Below are 18,964 nucleotides of genomic sequence, written 5' to 3' on the forward strand. Positions count from 1 at the left end.
CATATTTAATGCCTGAAGATGAACTGAGCTTCTAAATAAAGAGGAAAAATACTCCTTCATTCCAGGCTGCTCAGAGGAAAAGACAGTATTTCTAGGAGCTAATGCATCCCCTGAGGGGCCCAGTGAACCAAACTCCTGAGAGGGTGAGTCTTCCTGTAGAGCACACTGCCAGAAGCCAGCCTTTTCAAAAATGAAGCTGCAGTGTGCAAAAGATGCATTACCATAAAAGCCGAAAACTTGAGTGAAACTTGGACATTTTAAAATGAGGTTGGTGATGTTGAATTTTGGAATGCACAAAAAGTATACTAGCAAATTATCAGCAGTAAGTCATTTACAAGCGTGGTTCCTAATCCTTGTTCTTATGTTGTATGTACTGGACCAATAATGTTTGAGGTTGTCTGCAGATTCATTGTGTTTTCTGAGGCTTTTGCAGAATCACCTGTTTCAACTGGTGCTTCAAAGGCTTTCTCTGAAGTCATCACAATACTGGAGTTATGTATTATGGCCCTACCTATAGCTGCAGCCTGAGTGTATGACAGATTGCTTAGCTGATGGAACAGTGTGAAGAAAGGATTTTGTCTTCTGTTGAGAGCCACAAGGTTACCCACTTAGTGCTAATACTGATGCTATCCAAAATGAAGGATATCTTCATTTTATGTTCTCTTTCAGGTAGAGTAAATCTCAGATTCTTGTTTAGGAATGGTAGTGTAGTGATTAGGGTGATCCCATTTCTATGCAATCGTGTATTAGGAATGCTCCTCTGAGTGTCAGTAGTTAATGGATTTTGCTGTCGTGACCATCATACAGTATAGGCAGCTAAGCTCTTGTAACTTAAGTGCTAAAGATCTCTTTAATTTTAATAACTTAAGTAGTAAAGATCTCTTCAATTTTAAGGCCAAATAGTAGGAAGATGGGTATGCCTATGTCTTCATTTTTTACTATTGTGTGCGATTTTTGTTTAATTGTTCAATTTTTATATGCCTATTTTAAGATTTCTAAAATAGGTATCTACATTAAGTAACTAGCTCAGTTTTAAAGTTTGCAAACTGTCTGCAGCTCTTACATGTGTGCAGAATTTTTTCTTGTTTCTCAAAAACATCATAGTTTCATTTCCATGCCCAATGTTCCTTTATTGCAGATGTGAGTCACTTGAGTCTCAATTAACACCTTTTCTCCCTTTGTGTTATCTTTTTCTTTGTTTTGTGGGGTTTTTTTTTGTTTTCTTTTTCCTCATGATACTGGTCAGTTGTTGCTTGTAGAATTCCACACATTTTTGTTTTCTTAGAAAAAAAAAAAGGTTTACATTTTCTGACTGTATTTTCGTGGATGCATTAATAATGAAGTTCTAAATGCTGACCTATGGTTTGGATGAATAATGCATTAATTCAAAAGCAACTTTGTTGCATCACAGTGGAACACAGAAACTATGACATAGTGGTCCATATAGAAGAGCCTAACGGACACTACATTTTCAGGCAATTTACCAGCCACATCTTTTGAACTCATTCAAAGCGGCCTGTCTTTGGACACAGAAGCAGACCGATACAGCAGTAGCAGCCATGAGTGATGTTGTGAATTCTGCAATAAAGTTGTTCATTCGTACATAGGTATATACCATTACCTACACGCCAAACTTGGTTCACTTATTCACTCTAACTGTAGATGATTTTACAGAGCAGTCATCATTTCTCTAGGACCAACTCTGTAAATTTCTCAAAAAGAAAAAAATAAAGTTGTCCTTTGATTTAATGTGTCAGTTCTTTCAAAGATTCGTATGACAATATTCAGCTCTTATTGAATTTTGCTTTGACATTTGTGGTAATCTTTGTGTTCTCATTCTCATTATTGATTCTAACATGGTCTCCACGTAAACATCAACACTTTCATTGATGTTAAATAAAAAAGGTATTACTTGATTTTTTTTCATTTGCTTTATGTCTTCCTGATTCTTTCTGTATGGCAGCTCTACTTCTTTTCTTGTAATTTTTTTAATATAGACCTGAAGAACTTACTGCTGTATGTAAAATGTTTTTGGCAATTATCATTGTATCCATTCATTTCTTGAAACTTGCTTCACTGATCACTGGTTTTTGTCCTTTTCATAGGCTTTCTCATTATGCTAATTGTCTTTTTTTTATTTGCTAATCCATTCTTGTAAGTCCTGTTAACTTTTAGCAGTGAATTTCCTGAGCTTACCAAGTTTTCAAATTTGAGATAAAAAAATCCTAATACAGAGACTACATTTTTTTTTTTTTTTTTTTTTACTTTCTGTTACAAATGGGTTGCTGAAAATCAGGTTTTCCAAGATTATTTTATATTACCAGTTTTTCTAAAATTTCCATGCTGTTTGCCAAATCTAACATTTCTATAGCACAACTCTAGAAAACCTTTATTATTAATTAATGAGAGCTTTAAACACACATTAAGATGGTTTTGTACCTTTTCATACAATTTGCCTATATTTCTTGTAGAGGCTACATTTTCACTCTGCATTAGAGCAGCATTTATGCCTGGCTAGAACAAAGGTATCTTGGACTCTGTACTTAGGCTTCCAGATACTGAAATGGATGTAGACTGCAACATTACTACATAGTGACTATATCACCGAATAACCCTAACATGTTTAGTAATTTCATTTTAGTAGGCAGGTGATATTTTCTTGCATTTTTTTGAAGTATCTCTTTAGTGCTCTCTAGGAATCTACATAAATTTTGTTTTTCACTTGCCAGTCATTTGTGAGCCTTCCCAACAGCTGTCTAAAAAGGGTATTTAAACCGTTGCAAATCAGCAGCAAGGTTATGTAGATGAGTGAACGCAGCTGGGGATCTCCAACTTTCCTTGCTTGGTATTCTCCCAATTTTTAAAAAAAAAAAAAAAAAAAAAAAAAAAAAAAAATCAATCCTATCTCTTTCAGGACCTGTCAAATTGTTTGTCATTGAGTATATGTCTTGTATAACCATATTTTGGGGTTTTTTTTGTTGATACTTTCCATGCCAAAACAAGAGCTCAGTATTCATGTACAGTCTACCTAAAGCCTCACAGCACTGGGCCAAATGCTGTGCTTAGATAATTCCAATGGAGTGTTATTTAAATATCTACCAAGAGAGACAGCTGAAAACAGTAACAACAACCACAAAAATTTTGCAGTTTTTTGCTGTCAAACTTTTAGCATAAACTGGGAACTGAAATCTTCAGTTGCTCCTAAGAAGCTGCTGTCTTGTTTGAGGGCCTAAATAAAATCCATAGTATATGTATAAAAAAATTATTTGCTTCATTTTATTATGATAACAACACTGTTAATTCAGTTAGTCCGTATTTAGTAATATAAGCTATTAACTGTAGACCTTAGTTGCTACTTTTTGTTTTCTGCTGCTGTAACTTTATGTAGCTTATGCCCATTTTGACAACACCCTGGATCTTTAATAAGAAAATATATGGTGCCTTGTGTCTGCATCTATGAAACACCTCATCAGATTCTTTAAAATCTGGAAGAAGTGAAGCTGCTTTTCCAGTTCTCTGCCAGACATTCAATTTATTTCATTTACTCCTTTTTTGTTTCTTTTCTTCCAGTTTTCTTCTGACCTCTTGTTAAGGTGCTGGTTTTTAAGTTAAGTAAATTTCCAACTGGAAAAATGTACCTTATTACTGTTCTGAGAACTCAAAATTGGAGGCTATCCTTTGAAATATATTTTATCTCAAACAGAAATAATGTGCTTGAATTCAAAGTCAATCTAGTATCAAGGCAAATGCAAGGAAGACCTAATGAAAATAATTTTATTTGTCATTTCACAGTAGTTATGAAGTATCTTCCTTGATAATGATTGTCTGATAATGGATGTGGTCTCTCAATACTATGCTAAGTTTTAGACAAGTAGAACAAGATAATGGGGAAGCAATGTTGAAAATGGAAGCAGGTCTCTTTAAAGAAAGGAGAAAGTAAAAGGGCCAACATATCAGTCAGGCACCTAAGGCAAGAGTCTGTCCTCCCTAAACACTTAAAAACTCCTTGTAAATGCTAGCATTGATTATAAGGAATGGACTGCTGACCAGAATAAAAATGCCTGGGGAAAAAGCTTCACTTTAAATATTTCATTTTCCCTTAAAACATTTTTAATAAGGGTCACACACGCATGAGCTGCAAAAATGTCAAGAGTTCGTAGCTCTGAATATCCTGAGGACCATTTCTTCTTTAGAATTAGGTTTTCCATTCAAATTTAAAACTTTTGGGATACAGTTGGATTTATGTGTGCTGTTTCTTGTCCTGAGATATTTTGAAAAATTCCACACACAAAAAAAATTAGCTCTGAAATTGAAACAAAAAATGGAACTTCAAAAGTACTTACAAAGCTGTAGTTTCCAAAATATGATTCAGAGTGTTCAAAATAACCTTTCATTTGGCTTTTTGGAAAGTTTCCTGGCTTACAAGAAATCTTGGAAGGCAGGAGTCCTAGGAGCCCTCCCAAAAAACCCTCAGAGCTTATTCAGAGCTGATAAGCCCTCTTCCTCTGGCTGCAGGTCACACAGTAGATATTTTAATATTTGGGCAGATCGCACAAATGGGTAGATCTTTGTGGATAATTTTCATTTTAAAACACTGACTTTTTCCAGCAGAAAAAAATATTCATTGGAAAAATCTACAATATGTTCAGGATTTCCTTTTTCTAATGAATGTCAGTCCAATCCAGTTAATAGGACTGAAAGTGAAATGAAGTCATGACGGGATTATTGACATTCTGTTTTGAAAACGCGCACAGAATGTCTAAATCCTAACTAGCAAATTGCTGACACAGGCTCTAAGCTTTTCCAGGGAAAATATGTGATACTGGTGCTGACCTGTGTCATTGCAAAGCTGCAGCTCCTCAGCAGCACACTTGATGGTGGTCTCTAGTGCTCTTTCTCCCCTCTTAGAGGTGGAGCAGCTTCCCGAGATGCTGCCACTAGTACACTTGGAAATGTTACTTCTTATGTGGTCATATGGTATCCAATTTTATTTTTTTTTTAAATAAGATGATTTATGTGGATTATGACACACTTGAAGCACAGTCATTCACTCCAAATTTGGTGCTACTGTTGTTTGGTTTAGTAATAGTCTGTTGCCATGTTGTGTTTCATCTCTGGATTGAGAGACCTTACAGAGCAGAAGAATTACCATAATTTTTATTTCACTAAATGAGAGAGAAACTGAGGCAAGAGCAGAGAACTGACTTATTCATCACCATACATAAAATTAGCAGAATCCAAGACTGAGCCTCCAGTCAGGCTCCAACCACAATAACAGGGATTGCCTGAGTGCTCAGATCATCCGTCTCCTGTGAATAATGACTAATGCTATTCAAAAGAAGATTCTCACATATCTTAGATGTAAAAATCGTTCACAAATATTTACTCATGTTTTTAAACAGCATTGTGAATGTGTGGGCACTCTCAATGTGTGCATTTTTCATTAATATCCTAGCACAGGAGCTTGTTGGCAGGCATCTTGCTGTAGCAGACAGTTTGAAGTTTAATTTTGAGGAATTTCTATGTAAAGTAAATATTTGTTGTGCAGGGAGTGTTTTGACTTTACATGTACATGTATCCATTCAGGAAACAGCCTGTCCCTTTGTTCTACCAGACCGCCTGCATTCAGAAGCAATTATTTGAAATAGCAGGTATACATAGGGCAGTATTCACAATTAAATTGTATCCCAGGAAGTGACTGTAGGCATTATTTAGCAAATAATATTAAATAGTTGATATTATGGGTATTCATATTCTTGGTACATTTTGAGGAGACAAATAGGGAAAAGCACTCTCCTGAAGTCTAATGAGGAAATAGATTTCTGTAAACGTGTTTTTCTGTCATGTAAGTACTTTGATGTTGCTTCGTGTGTGCGATTTACTCATTCAGCCCAAGGCGTACAACCAGTCCACACTAAATCCCTGTGTAGGCTGTGTACAGCTTTTCTTCTCTCCGTTTGACTCTGCCCCTGTGAGGCAAAGCTGTAGTCTGTGTGTAAGACCTGGGCACCAGGATCGAGTTCCTTTCTTTTATGCTACATGGTTGAAGGGTCTCTGCGTGGGCAGAAACAGGGCGATAGTGAGCAGGTGAGGGATGGACATCACCATGGTCTTTCCTCAGCTATGCAACCTGTCATCAGAGCTGCGGGCGAGCTCTCCGTGCTCCAGATGTGTGCACCCTCTTCTCTGCACCTTCCCAGTCTCACGGCCAGGCTCTGTCCCCACACTTACTTTTCCCCTTTGGTATCAGTGAGTCACAATGGAGAAGAAATTGGAGAACCACAATGAATTAGACAATTTCCCCTCTTAGCAAAAATGTGCTGAACCTGTTGTTTTCTCTGGCTTGTGTAATAGGACTGCTCTTCTCAAGTCATAGCACATTGTTGCTTATCCCAGTGCCTTTAACTGTTGATTTCATTAGCATAAACTGATTCAGATGCTTCTAGCTCTCTTTTTATGTATAATAAGTAATTAGTGTAATTTAATGTGTCATTGCTGTTGCTTTTTCCTGCACAGAATAATAGTACAAACCTAGTATATATATGAAGTTAATCACAATGTAACTTCTTTTACACTTCTGTACATCTTCAGATATGTTCTCAACAGTGATCTGAGGTTTGACAAATGAAACTTCTAAAAATTTCTGTACATACTTATTGATAACAATTTTATGGCCAAAATGGGATCATCAGAGGTTCAGCATATACAGATACTTTGGGATATAGAATAAAATATATCTTTTTCAGAAAGATAAAATCAAGCAAATTATGGACAGCTTTAGTCAATTAGGCAGTGGAAATGATCTAAGGAAGAGTGCTTGATGTTTAGCTCAGTTAATTCCAATTAAAGCCTTCACAGTAATTTTTACATCTAATGTAGAAATGTCCTGTTGCTATATGCTTTGTTTTTCCTGAGTATTATTAGTAAGTGGCATCACCTAGATTGAACACTTATTTTTAAAAGGATTTTTTGGCACTTTTATTTTAAAAATCATAAACCTTTCCAAAATACACATGGTAATAAAGAGAAAATTGTACAGAAGCCTTTATCTGTTTATTTAGGCATCCCAATGACATTAGAGATTACTCATGCTTTTCTCCCATATTTATTGTGAGGTTGCTAGATGCTTCTAATATTTATTTTAGTTTGCCAATATCTGTTGTACCTTTTATCTCTCACAAGTATATTTCTCCCAGCACATGGATATATATTGATGTCATGTTTGTTTATGTGATTGTAAAGATTATTGTTTTACTTCTCAAAGTGGTAGCGCACATGTGCTATGAGTAAACTGTGTGATAATCTATGTAAATTTTGTGCACAGAAGCTATACTTTGCCCTTGGGGAAAATGCAAATTAGAGCATTTTGTAGTTTGTTTGGTTTTAAATACATACACTTTTCACTTCAAGGCTTAGGACAGACTCCCTGTTTATTTTTCCATTGCTCATCATTTGTTTTTTCATGTAAATATCTCCATCTTTAATGATTAGTTTGCTACTTTGTCAGTAAAAAAATGCTTGATGAGTGAAGTCCTCAGAACATAATGTTTGCTGTATTTTATAGCTCTGCTGTAAGGGAATTATCTGCTTGTAAAACGGTGTATAACACAATCACAACTCAAAGCCATTATAGTGATCTGACAGTCTTCATTCATTTTCTGCTAGTGCCGTCTTGTTTTCTTCTGTTACATTAGTGCCCATTATATTTTCTAATCCTGCATTACTAAAACACTGACTTAACTGATTTTCCTTATATGAAGCAAGAAAAACATATTCACAAAATGTGTTGTTTACTGCACTTGCAGTTCTCTGCTGATGTAATTTTTTGTATTAATGAAATTATTTTTATACTCTTTAAATACCCTTTCGGATAAATGTTTTAATGTAAGTTGTCTGATTCTGTTTTAAGTGAAGGAGAAAACCTGGTAGAGGTTGTCTCTTTAAATCAGATCTGCAGTGTTGATGGACCCTCTAGCAGGCACGGTAAGAACCATTCTCACCTCTGCAGCAGGGAGCTTGACCATATAGACTCTCACATTCAATCAAAACGTTTTCCCTTTTAATATGCACTGTACCAATCCTATTCCCATGGTTACAGCTCGTGCTTCTTTGGTTGCTTCCAGTCTGTTGGAAAAGGAAGGCAGCACACATTTCTTGTACAGGAGTTTAAAACATCATGAAAGCAACCCTGTTGTGATTTGCATTTTAAATGTTTCTTTTTTTTTCTCATTGTACAGAATGCTGTAGCAGTAGCTTCAGTTCATTTGCCACAGTCTGTCTTCTCTCAGTCTTCAGCCTGGCAATCTGTTGATAACTCCACTTGCAAGCTACAGTTCATTGTCTTTCGGAATGGAAAACTCTTTCCTAGCACAGGAAACTCATCAAATCTGGCAGATGATGGGAAACGTAGGACGGTTGCCACTCCAGCTGTTTTTGCAAAAATAGGTGAGGAGTTGTTATGCATTATTTCCTTTAATCTAAAAGCTACGGTATACTTGATTATGCAGAGAATAGGAGGTAGATTATACAGTATGCTGAGGGGCTGGAAACAGTCTCTTTCTTTGGTACAAATGTTTGCGATTGTTCTTGTCTGCATAATTTTATTCAAATTATCCTGCAAATAAAGAAATGCACTTGCTGTATGACTAGAATGCAAATTTTGGACTACTGTTGTTACAGATGCTTATTTCTTAAAGCACAGTGCTGTAAGAGAGAACCTTGTTTTACTCTTTACAATGAAAATAGCAATGTTAACATCCTAGGCACTGATAAGAATAAGGCTTTTAGGGTGGGAGTAGTGCCCTGTTGCATATATCAATACTCGCCAGTATACTTTCTGATACGATAGAGGTAGAACAGATGTTGTTAAGGGCTTTTGTCTAAATGTGATGTATTGTATGTGCTAGTGAGTCATTATTTTGATTAATTATTCACCCAGGCAATATTACTAATTTTATTTGATACTGAATAGTGCTCTCATTTCTATTAACATTTTTAAGATGTTTAAATGTGACTTTCGAAGTGCAGAATTATCTCAGGTATTAATTATACCATGAAACTGAGCCATTTCTGCAGTTACATGGGCAAGAGTGTAACACTAGTAATAATTGAAGAATCTAAAACAAAAAAAAATTCTACTTTGTGAAGGATGATTAGATCATTTGGACACATTATGGGACTGAAATATTCAGATTTATTTATACTATGGAAAACTTTTTGAATGTGAGTTCTACCTTTGATTTTGGCCATTAAGAGTACGTGACTATTGCTTTTTTTCCTACAGTTTAGCATATCTGATCTCTTTACACAGCATTCATCAATAAGCGTTTTCCACTCCATGTCTCTGATTCAGTTTATTGCTTTTGCAGATGGGTGCAGTTTTGGAAACCTCACCAGCCCTCTTACTATAGGGCTAAGGCACTTTGCACAGGGTATAGACCCCATTGCAGCCTTCTGGGATTTTGACCTTCTAGATGGACATGGAGGCTGGTGGGGAGAAGGGTGCCACATAATTAGTTCTGCAGGCAATATTACCACTATTCAGAGTACACACTTCAGTAACTTTGCAGTGCTAATGGTAAGTATATGACTTAGCAAATATACCGGTATTTCTCTCTCCGTGTCTCTTTTGCCATACATATATGTTCTTCTTATGTGCATTCTTACTTGTCAGTAACTGACCTTCTGTTTTCTATAATGGTTAGTATAAGACAGTCTTAAAGAAAGTAAGTTATTTAACTACTAGTAAGTGAATAAACCTGGTGGTCAGTTTTAATATCCAGAGACAGGCCTAATCAGAAATGACATTAAATTCAGTCTTACAAATGAAAGTTCCATCAAGGAACGATTAGTATGTAATGGTTATAAATTATAGGACAGGGTTTAAAAATGTATAGCCCTGTGTGCTTTTTACATCAGCACATCTCAGAGGCTGGTCTGCTTTTGTTCCTGTCCTGCACTGTGTTGATCATACTAATTAGTTGCAGGCATACCGCAATGTTGAATCATTTAATAAATGGAGAGGAATAACATCTTCTGCTTTTTTAAGTAAAGACTGTGCTGTCCTTGTTGATCCTGTAGGAGTTTTAGCTTGTATACCAGTGCTGACAGCCTTCCTTTGAAATTGCTGTTCGTGAAGAAATACATTTCTGTGCAGTGCTAACACATCAGCCTGCTTTGGTCTGTTCTCAGTCAGACTTACAGTTCCCATTGCAGTTATTTCACTATCCTGCTTAAAAGAAAGTTAGCATTGTGAAAACAAAAATATTATGCATGCAGTAATGACCTGTTATTATTCTGAGAACAAAGGAAAGCAAACAAAAAATTAGAGGTTTTTAGTATATATAGGTGAGAAAATGTTCGCACCATTAAAAATATTTCTTATAAACCAGTTGTAAAAAGATTAACCAGATGTGTATTATTAATACCAGACTGGTGCATGATTGCACTGTAGATGCTGCTTGTGTACATTACAGAAACATTTATAGTTGAGTAAATAATGTATTGTGTGTATGTGTAAGGGACAGCAAACATAGGCGACAGGAATTGTGAGGACGTGTGCAGAGAATACCAATCTGCTGCTGTCAGATGGAGCCCAGATGGCAGCCAATCATAGCACAAGGCTGTGGCACCCACCAGTTAAATGCGGATATTATCGTCCACTTCATAAGAACTGATTTCTCTCAGAGTTACTTGGACATTTTTTCACCCATTCCAGAATTGTTCAGAATTTCAGAGTAGTTCCTAAGATTTGACAACATCAAATATACCTCATTTTCTCCATCTTCTGTGAGTCCTCTTTTTTCCCCTCATCCACTTGTTTCTCCCAATGTGAAAATATTTTTGCTTTGAGAATGTTTTTCTAAATTAATTTAAGAAAGCACCTGTTGACTTTGCAGGTGCCACACCCAAAATGGCTTCCTCCTCCTTCAACTGCTTGGGTTCAGCCTGTTCTTCTTAAACTTTGGGTAGTTCTTAAATGTTAACTAATTGCTTACAGACAACCAGTTCCGTGGTTTCATTTTGTTTTCAAAAGTAATCTGATCTATGGGCTACAGTTAATTTTTGGTTTGTAGAGCACATTTATCTCTGATGAAATGTAGTAGATTGAGTTTTCTACAACTGCAAAGGCAACTGAGGCACCTGTTACTGCAGCTTTTGCATCTGGTATGTAATTCTTGTTTGCGTCTTCTGTTTGTTTTGTTACAGTAATTGAACATTGGTTTTGGTTTTGTTTTTCCTGTGTGCATCTTTCAATTTTGTCTGTGCAAGACAAGAAAATAGAATCTTAGACTCATCCTTGCTTTGCCATCGATATGGTAACAAACAATGTGATATGTTCCTTAGCTTATGTTTTGCAGTCACTTTTAAGAAAAAAGATGCCTGACCTTAAATAATTTTAATAAATATATATATACACATATATATACACACAGACTACAAATACATCTTCCGACAGCTGTCTTTCAAAACTGCTATTGGAAAACTTTTGTAGCTTCCTTATGTGCAACCATTTTCATTCAACTGTTTTTTCTTAATCAGTGTTTTGTGGCATAAAGTCAGGGATTGTTTTATTTGTTAGAGACTACACTTTTCTGGGTAGTTCCATTCTCATAACAAAAATGAAAAAATATTTCATTGTTCTGCTTAGTTATTAATTTCTAATATGAACAATATAAAGCGGCTATGTGTATCTTCTTAGTTCACACCTGAGTGCCTAATACATTTTAAAATACTAACAAACTGACAGCAAATTCAAATTAGCTGGCATATGGTCTGTAGCCAATGAAATTAGCTACAAAAGCATGATACATGTTATTAATCTATAATTCTTTAATCTATTAAACCATAAAAATACATAATTTATTATTATGTTTGTGGGTAATAGCAGAAAACTAAAGTAGCATCTCTAAACTGAAGAGCAGCAATAAAGCAACAGTGATGAAGGTTTACATTACCATCAGAATAACGTATATCCTGCTGTGGAACAAGATGAAATAGAAGCCTCAGTTAATCCAACTGTCCATTTTATAGCTAGTACAGCACATATTCTGATTTGTAATCTTTTTAAAGAGTAAGACAAAGTTCCCTGAACTGCCTTCATAAAAGCTGTTTCTGCCTACAAACTGTAAAAGGGTTAAAATGAAGATTTCATAGAGTCCTTTTTTAGAAAGGCAGTAATCAAGGATTTATCAACTATGATTGATAATTAATAAGCATGAGCATACTTGAAGTGAGAGGATTTATGTAGAGTCATTTCATTTCTCTCTGTGACAGTTGTTCAAGTGATGTCAATGGGCGAGGGAGAACAGTCTGGAGGTTGGGTTGGAAACGAGGTAGGAGTTCCTTCCCTCGCACTGCTCTCCTGCTTCCACTCCACACTGGGTTGGGCCAGTGGGTGGAAGTAAAATAGTAGTATCAGACAAAATACAGCGTTATCTATTTCTGATCAGCTTTTGAATGATATGTCCTGGTGATGAGAGTAAAATGTTGTGAACTAAACTCCCAAGTTATATTCTTGCCTTTCCCTGTGTGTTTAGAGAAGTCCCATTTTTTGTCTTCTGTTATGTGTAGAAGAAAGAGAGACAGCCACACTCTAGTTTCTTCTGGAGGATGCCAAAGGTCTCTAGGGTTTTGAACTATGAACCTCTGCAATATGATCTTTCTATTTTGGAGTAAAAGTGTGAATTTATATATTCTGAAGCTTTGGTGTATCTAATTATTTGTTCTGTAGATACTATGTATTTGTGCTCTTTTGTGAACTGAGCTGTATATCAATATTTAAATTTTTCAAGACAATGTTTGTGTCTCTTATGACCAATCTAGTGGCCTGTAGCCATAGTATATCTGAGTAAAAATTCTTCAGGAGATAACAAAAATATCCAACAGCAACAATGACTTTCAAAATTTGCTAAATATGTTTTGACATACGCTGTCTTTTGTTCTTCCTTTCATTTTTCTTAGAACAGAATGGCAAGTCAATAGTGATGGATATCACAGTAATTGTATACAGCATTTCCTTTTCCCCCTCAGACTGCTTTGTCAATAGTAATTTCCTCAAATCTGTCAAACAAACACTAGTAAAATGCTTATATCTAAGCATGCTAGTTTTAAATTAACATTAAATGGATTAATACATATTGCTAGCATTTTTAATTGTAATCCTGAGATAAGTTAATGGAACATAAAATCATAAACAACTTCTTTCCTGTTTTGTCACAATGTATCTCATTATTCCAAAAAAACATAGGTGGAATTTTTGTTGGATATTTTTTTTCTTTGTGAGAGCAAAAGTAGCACACATTCCGTGGATGACTATGTGAGATAATTAGGGCTGGGGAAACAGAGCTGACAAAAACAGAGCAAATTTAAAACTATTTTGGAAGTGAACGGTGGAAAACTGTGTGAATGAGAAATTGAGAAGAGGCAAGATACTAGGAATAGATGATGCTATGGTAAGAGTTTACAGGATTTTTCTCCTGTTGTTTTACAAGCATTCCCTGTCTCTTTTAAGTCTTTTGGAATTGATAGGATCGCTGTACCACAAAAGCTACATTTTCAATATTTTCAGTGTGACTAGAGAAAATTACAGAATTTCTTATGCCTATTCATGAAGTTCAATTCTGAAATAAGTCTTCTAAACTTCCATGTTTCAGGTCTTTTCCAAATTAAACAACCTGTCTAAGCTTTTTGAGAAGTTAATTCATGAGACAGGGAAGTATTACAGAGATGTCATTTAGAAGGTTGAAATAATTACAGTATTTGACATTTTCCCCATAGAGAACACACAGTTTTCTCGTAACAGGCTGTGGAAAGATAGTTCAGTACTTTGAAAAATCAAGCTACTTATAAAGAGAGGTTTAAGAATTAACTTTTTTGTGTGTGTGTGTGTTTAAACACCTACAGAATAGACGTTAGCAGAGTTTAAGTGCCAAAGACTATGAAAGTGATTCAGAAAGTTTGTCTGCTATCCGCAAAATTAACATTTGGTATAGTAGAAACTGAAAATTCCCTGGAATTAGATTCCTCTGCATATGCATAGATGCTTCCCAGAGTTAATTATATTTCTAAGCTCTGCTGTCATTCAGAGGCCTGGCAAAGAGGCATATACCTAAGCCCTTAGCTGGCATGTCCTACTCACCTAACAGAGAATACTTAGCCCATATGGACAGTATTGAGTCCAGCTTCCCAGAAAAGGTCACTTTTTGCAGAACATTCTTAAATGTGCCAATTTTTGCATAAAGCCTTGGATTTAGAGTACTCATAAGAGCAAGATCTGGCTTTTATTCCTTTCTGCTTGGATTACTTCTACTTTTTATTAAATTGTGCATAATAACAATTATTATTCACTCTGTAAAATGCTTAAACTGGCTTGGTACTGGGGACTAAAATGCAGGCTTGTCTCCTTCAAAATATGCTTTCTTTGTAACAAATCAAGCATCTGGCTCAAGCTCTTTCTCTTGCTTTCCTGCGTTCTTGGTAGTGCAGCTTCAGCCAGAAGGTAAAGGTGTCAGGCCTATAAAGCAGCTCAGTAAAATGGACCAACCCTTGGGAGAGGGGAGACAAAAGTTAAAGACCTACAATCTAGCTCTTGAGCCATATTATCAACTTGGTGGTTTCTGCTGAACTCCTTCCAATTTGTCAATGTCTTTCTTGTACTGAAATGCCCCCAACTTGACACACTGGTCTAGATTTGGTCTCACAAATGATGAATAGATGGGAATAAGCACTTCCATCAACCTGCTGCCTTTACTTTTGCTTCACTCTTGGGGGACTGGACTAGATGATCTTTCGAGGTCCCTTCCAATCCCTAACATTCTGTGATTCTGTGATTATGGTTCAATATGCACTTCACCTTATGTGTTGCATTGGCTCACCACTGGCCTGTTTCAATGTATTGTCCACCAGGACCCTCCAATCCTTTTCTGCAAATTTGCTTTCCAGTCAGATGTCTCCCAGCCTGTACTGCCATTACGGTTACTCTGTCCCAAACACAGGAAACTTCTTATTTGTCTTGAAATTTGTCATGAAATTCCTGTAAATGCATTCTTCCAGCCTGTTGAAGATCCTGCCAAATGGCAACAATGCCCTTCAGCACATCAGCTTCTCAGCTCACAGTGCATTGAAGTCTTTTCAGCTCTCCACAGAGACACAATATTCTTGTGCTCCTAAACATCCTAATATTTGGCATGTAATTTTCAAGTTGTGTTTTGTTTAAGTAGGAGGAATCTACATACAAATAGGGATCTAAATCTTACCGTAACTGATTGTTCAAATGCACTTTCTCTGTGGCAGTTGGATACCACTTCTTTGGGGAATACAATTTCAGGTTTCCTGCTGTAAACATAGAAATCAGTTAAACTATGCTTCTAAAGTCATACTATTACAAGCAATATATTAAAAATAAATGTTTAGTTTGCCAGTATAATTAGATGGATTTCAAAAATTTAAACACAAGCTAGAGTGTTTTTAGCAGCTGTGATTTTGTGAAGGTACCAGATCTTTAGGATTGGTTTACTGTATCTTCCTCCCAGCTTGCTCAGCATCTGCTATTAGATGTCTTAGGGCTGTCATTGGTATGTAATTTGTCTATACCTCTTTAAACTTTCATAGTAAGTTTTAACTGATTGATGTAGATGAATCTGTTTCTGTTGATTTTTTGAATGAAGTCTCAAGTAAAAGTGAAACAGTGTCATTTGTACTCCGATATTTTTATAATTCTGATCATTGGATGGAATATCTCATAAAAAGTCTTTTCTGTCACTAATTTCCATCTCTAATTTCTATTGTGTCTTATATATTGCGGTGCCATTTACAGCTGAAAGAAACTGGTTTCGCACCTCCTTATAAGGGTGACTGAATGACAGTTTCTCATTAGACAACATTTTACTGGCCTTGTAGTTATAGACAGCAGTTTCTGATGGTCAAAGTCCTGTGTGTATTCATTTTCCTACAGATAATTCCTGCTGGTTTTCAATATCATCAGCATTTGAATCCCATCTAGGAAACAAAATGAAACCTACCTTTTAAAAATGCAACATACAATTATGTTGCTTTGTGTATAGCATGAAAAAAACAATTTGTTTTCTGCATGCTGTCTTCCCCAGAGGATTACTCAGAGGAGATTGATGGATCAATAAGGTTTAATTATCATCAAAAAGTAGACAAGATAAATTTATTACATATCTATAACAAAATCAGTTTCCAACATACAAAACTTTTAAAATTGGTAATGCAATAATGCATTATGATACTTAAAAGTTTTACCACTTATTTACTGTACAAGATTAGGAAAGAGATAATAATTTAAAAAAAGAGAATATTTTAAAATGGAATTAGGTTTAAGATGCTGATTGTTCTTGATTCTTCTGCAAGCAAAATAGCTGTGTTCCTGTAGGACATATGGCAATTGCTTTTACACTGCTCGTTGTGTTTGGTTGATCCTTACACTATTAAAGGCTAGTTCTTTAGTACACTGAATAATGCCACCTGAAGTAAAATTGTTTTCATTTTTTGCTACATAAATGTGTAGTTTCACTGCATTTCCTTTTTCACAACTTTGTTAATTTTTCAGAGTATTTTTTCAGAAATATCACAAGTATTTATTTCTTTAAATAACTATACTATTACTACTATAGTAGTTTAGTAACAGTTTTCTTAATGTAAAGAACTGAAGCAAGTGCATATATAAAATTTTGACCGTGTACTACTGATAAACCAAAAAATTATTATGTCAGTAAGAGCTAGAACTAAATATTTTATCATTTTAAGCAGAGTACTTCTATTTAAATAGTCCAGTATTTACATTACTACTCCAGTACTATGAGCCAAAAAAGTACCAAACATTTTTGGTAAATAATAGTCTACCTCAAGGAATTCACTCTGTAAAATAATTAACGGGGAGATGGTGCAAATAAAAATATGGGAGAAAAGATGGTCAAAAAAAGGGTGTTTGAGTGGAGGTTCAATGGCAGTTCCGAGACTATAGACTTTTAAATAATTATTTGAAAGTTGTGAATTTAGTACATCCTGAACGTATATGTGTGTGGGACAAGTGGTGACTGAACAGATTTAACTAAGGTACCTGTGCAAGCTGAGGAACTACTTGAAGAGAAATGGGATGTGATGACATATATTTGCCATCTTGTTCGTACGTTGTTTGGTTTGGTTAGGGTTTTTTTTATGTATGTTGTAAGCTGCTCTGTTTTAGAACTGTCATTAATATACATCTGGAGAAACTGGTGCAACCAATCTTGGGAACTTTAAAGCTAGCATGAAGGAAAGTGATGACCACTAGGGCACCTGTTATTTCTAAAGACCTTTCTGGAAGGTAAACGGAACAGTACCTTTCCCCCTGATTTAATAATTGCCTATACTCATGAACATTAGCTGCCTGTACATGGACAAGTTCATATACATAAATAATAGTGCTGGAAGTCAGCTCTCTCCATGCAAATGTGATTAAAGAAATGTATTATCATTAGAGTCCTGGTCTGCAAAGGGGATATTTCACCTCAGGAAAATAATGTATTGAATCTTCTTCCAGAGCAACCAAAAACTGACAAATAAAAAAGAGTCCTTTAAATGCATGCCAGTATTTTCAGTGTTAGAATTTGCTGGATTGTCATATTCAGCACTTTTTCAGGTTTTAGCTTTTTCTGTGCTGGGATGTATATTCTTTTTTTGTGTGCACAGTTATAATAGTACCACTGCACATGGAAATGGTTGTGTAGATGACACTGTTTGCACACAGGTGATAGTTCATGTGTCTAATTTATAGCATTTACTTGCAGAATTGTGGTGCCACAAACAGATATAGCTTAATGTATTACAGTGAACATCTAATGTTTGGTTTAATCCAGATAGTCTGAAGACATAGTTTCTGTAAAGGGCTGCTTTTCTTTGCCATCCACCACACCTGCAAATTTAGTGCTTCTATTATTTCTTACTTGTGAAACCAAATAATTTAGAATGTGAATTTGATGTGGTTAGTTTTACAAATAGATTAAAAGTTTTTCATTATGTTTTTTGTGAGGAATTGTGACAGCAGGCACTAGCAGGTCCAAAAGGAATGTAAGGATCTTTACTCTGCTGTTAATATAGCTGTCAAGCTGCTTTTGAATTGATATTGGTAGTACAGTGTTTGCAACTAAGTGTGAAGGTCACTGAGTCAGAGGAGGTGTATCAACTGGGAATTATATTTGAATATAAAAGCAAGTCAGTCAGTGGATATTTTGAGTGTATTCTCATGGCTTATGGTTCTTTGATTCTTCTGGAGCCATGTGTATGCCATTTACAGACCTTTATGGTAATTTGATGTTTTGTACTTAAAATCCTAGTAAAATACACACATAAAGTTCATGTTATGAGAAGGAACAGATATTGCTAATGCCTGGAAGATGTAATATTCTGCGTATCTTTTCAGACAATTTTTTTTTTTTTTTAATTAGGATATGTCTGCTTGTACAAAAAGGTTAATTTCTGTCTTGCAAAGCATATGCAGATGAGGAAAGAACAGACTGGTGTTATTGTAAATTCATTAAGTATATCTACATAGAAAGTTCATCATCTTGTTTTTCTGCTCTTCAGAGGAAACAGCTAGAAAAGATAGGACATATTGAAGTGAAGTCTAAGGGTTTCTCACATGCTTAACAATATTTAAATCATTTTCCTTTCTCCATAGGATTTTAAGACAGTGCTGTCTTTCCCCCAGTACCCAGGGGAGTTTCTGCACCCTGTGGTATATGCATGTACTGCAGTTATGTTGTTGTGCCTGTTTGCTTCCATTATCACCTACATTGTCCATCACAGGTAAGAATTTCATTTTAAGTGCTTGTGTTAAATGGTCAACATTACACTGAGATACTTTGTTTCTTCTCACCCTCACTGAAAAGATAAAATAAAATGATCTGTGGGACTACTGGATAGTAATACAGGCAAAGAGATTTATACCAGCGAAATTACA

At 35.5% G+C, this 18,964-nt stretch overlaps 1 protein-coding gene across 4 annotated transcripts in view; it reads left to right on the forward strand.

The window, feature by feature from the left end:
* The window catches only part of LOC102095037 (adhesion G protein-coupled receptor A3), a 274,552-nt gene that overhangs the window by 209,751 nt on the left and 45,837 nt on the right, over window positions 1-18,964 (forward strand). For all 4 annotated transcript variants that reach the window (XM_065067261.1, XM_065067262.1, XM_065067263.1 and 1 more), the window contains 3 exons: window positions 8,238-8,445; window positions 9,369-9,577; window positions 18,683-18,810. In XM_065067261.1, coding sequence (XP_064923333.1) covers window positions 8,238-8,445; window positions 9,369-9,577; window positions 18,683-18,810 — 545 coding nt within the window. The remainder of the gene's footprint in view (window positions 1-8,237; window positions 8,446-9,368; window positions 9,578-18,682; window positions 18,811-18,964) is intronic.

This window comes from Columba livia, chromosome 6 (genome assembly GCF_036013475.1).
Source record: "Columba livia isolate bColLiv1 breed racing homer chromosome 6, bColLiv1.pat.W.v2, whole genome shotgun sequence".
Taxonomy (NCBI): domain Eukaryota; kingdom Metazoa; phylum Chordata; class Aves; order Columbiformes; family Columbidae; genus Columba; species Columba livia.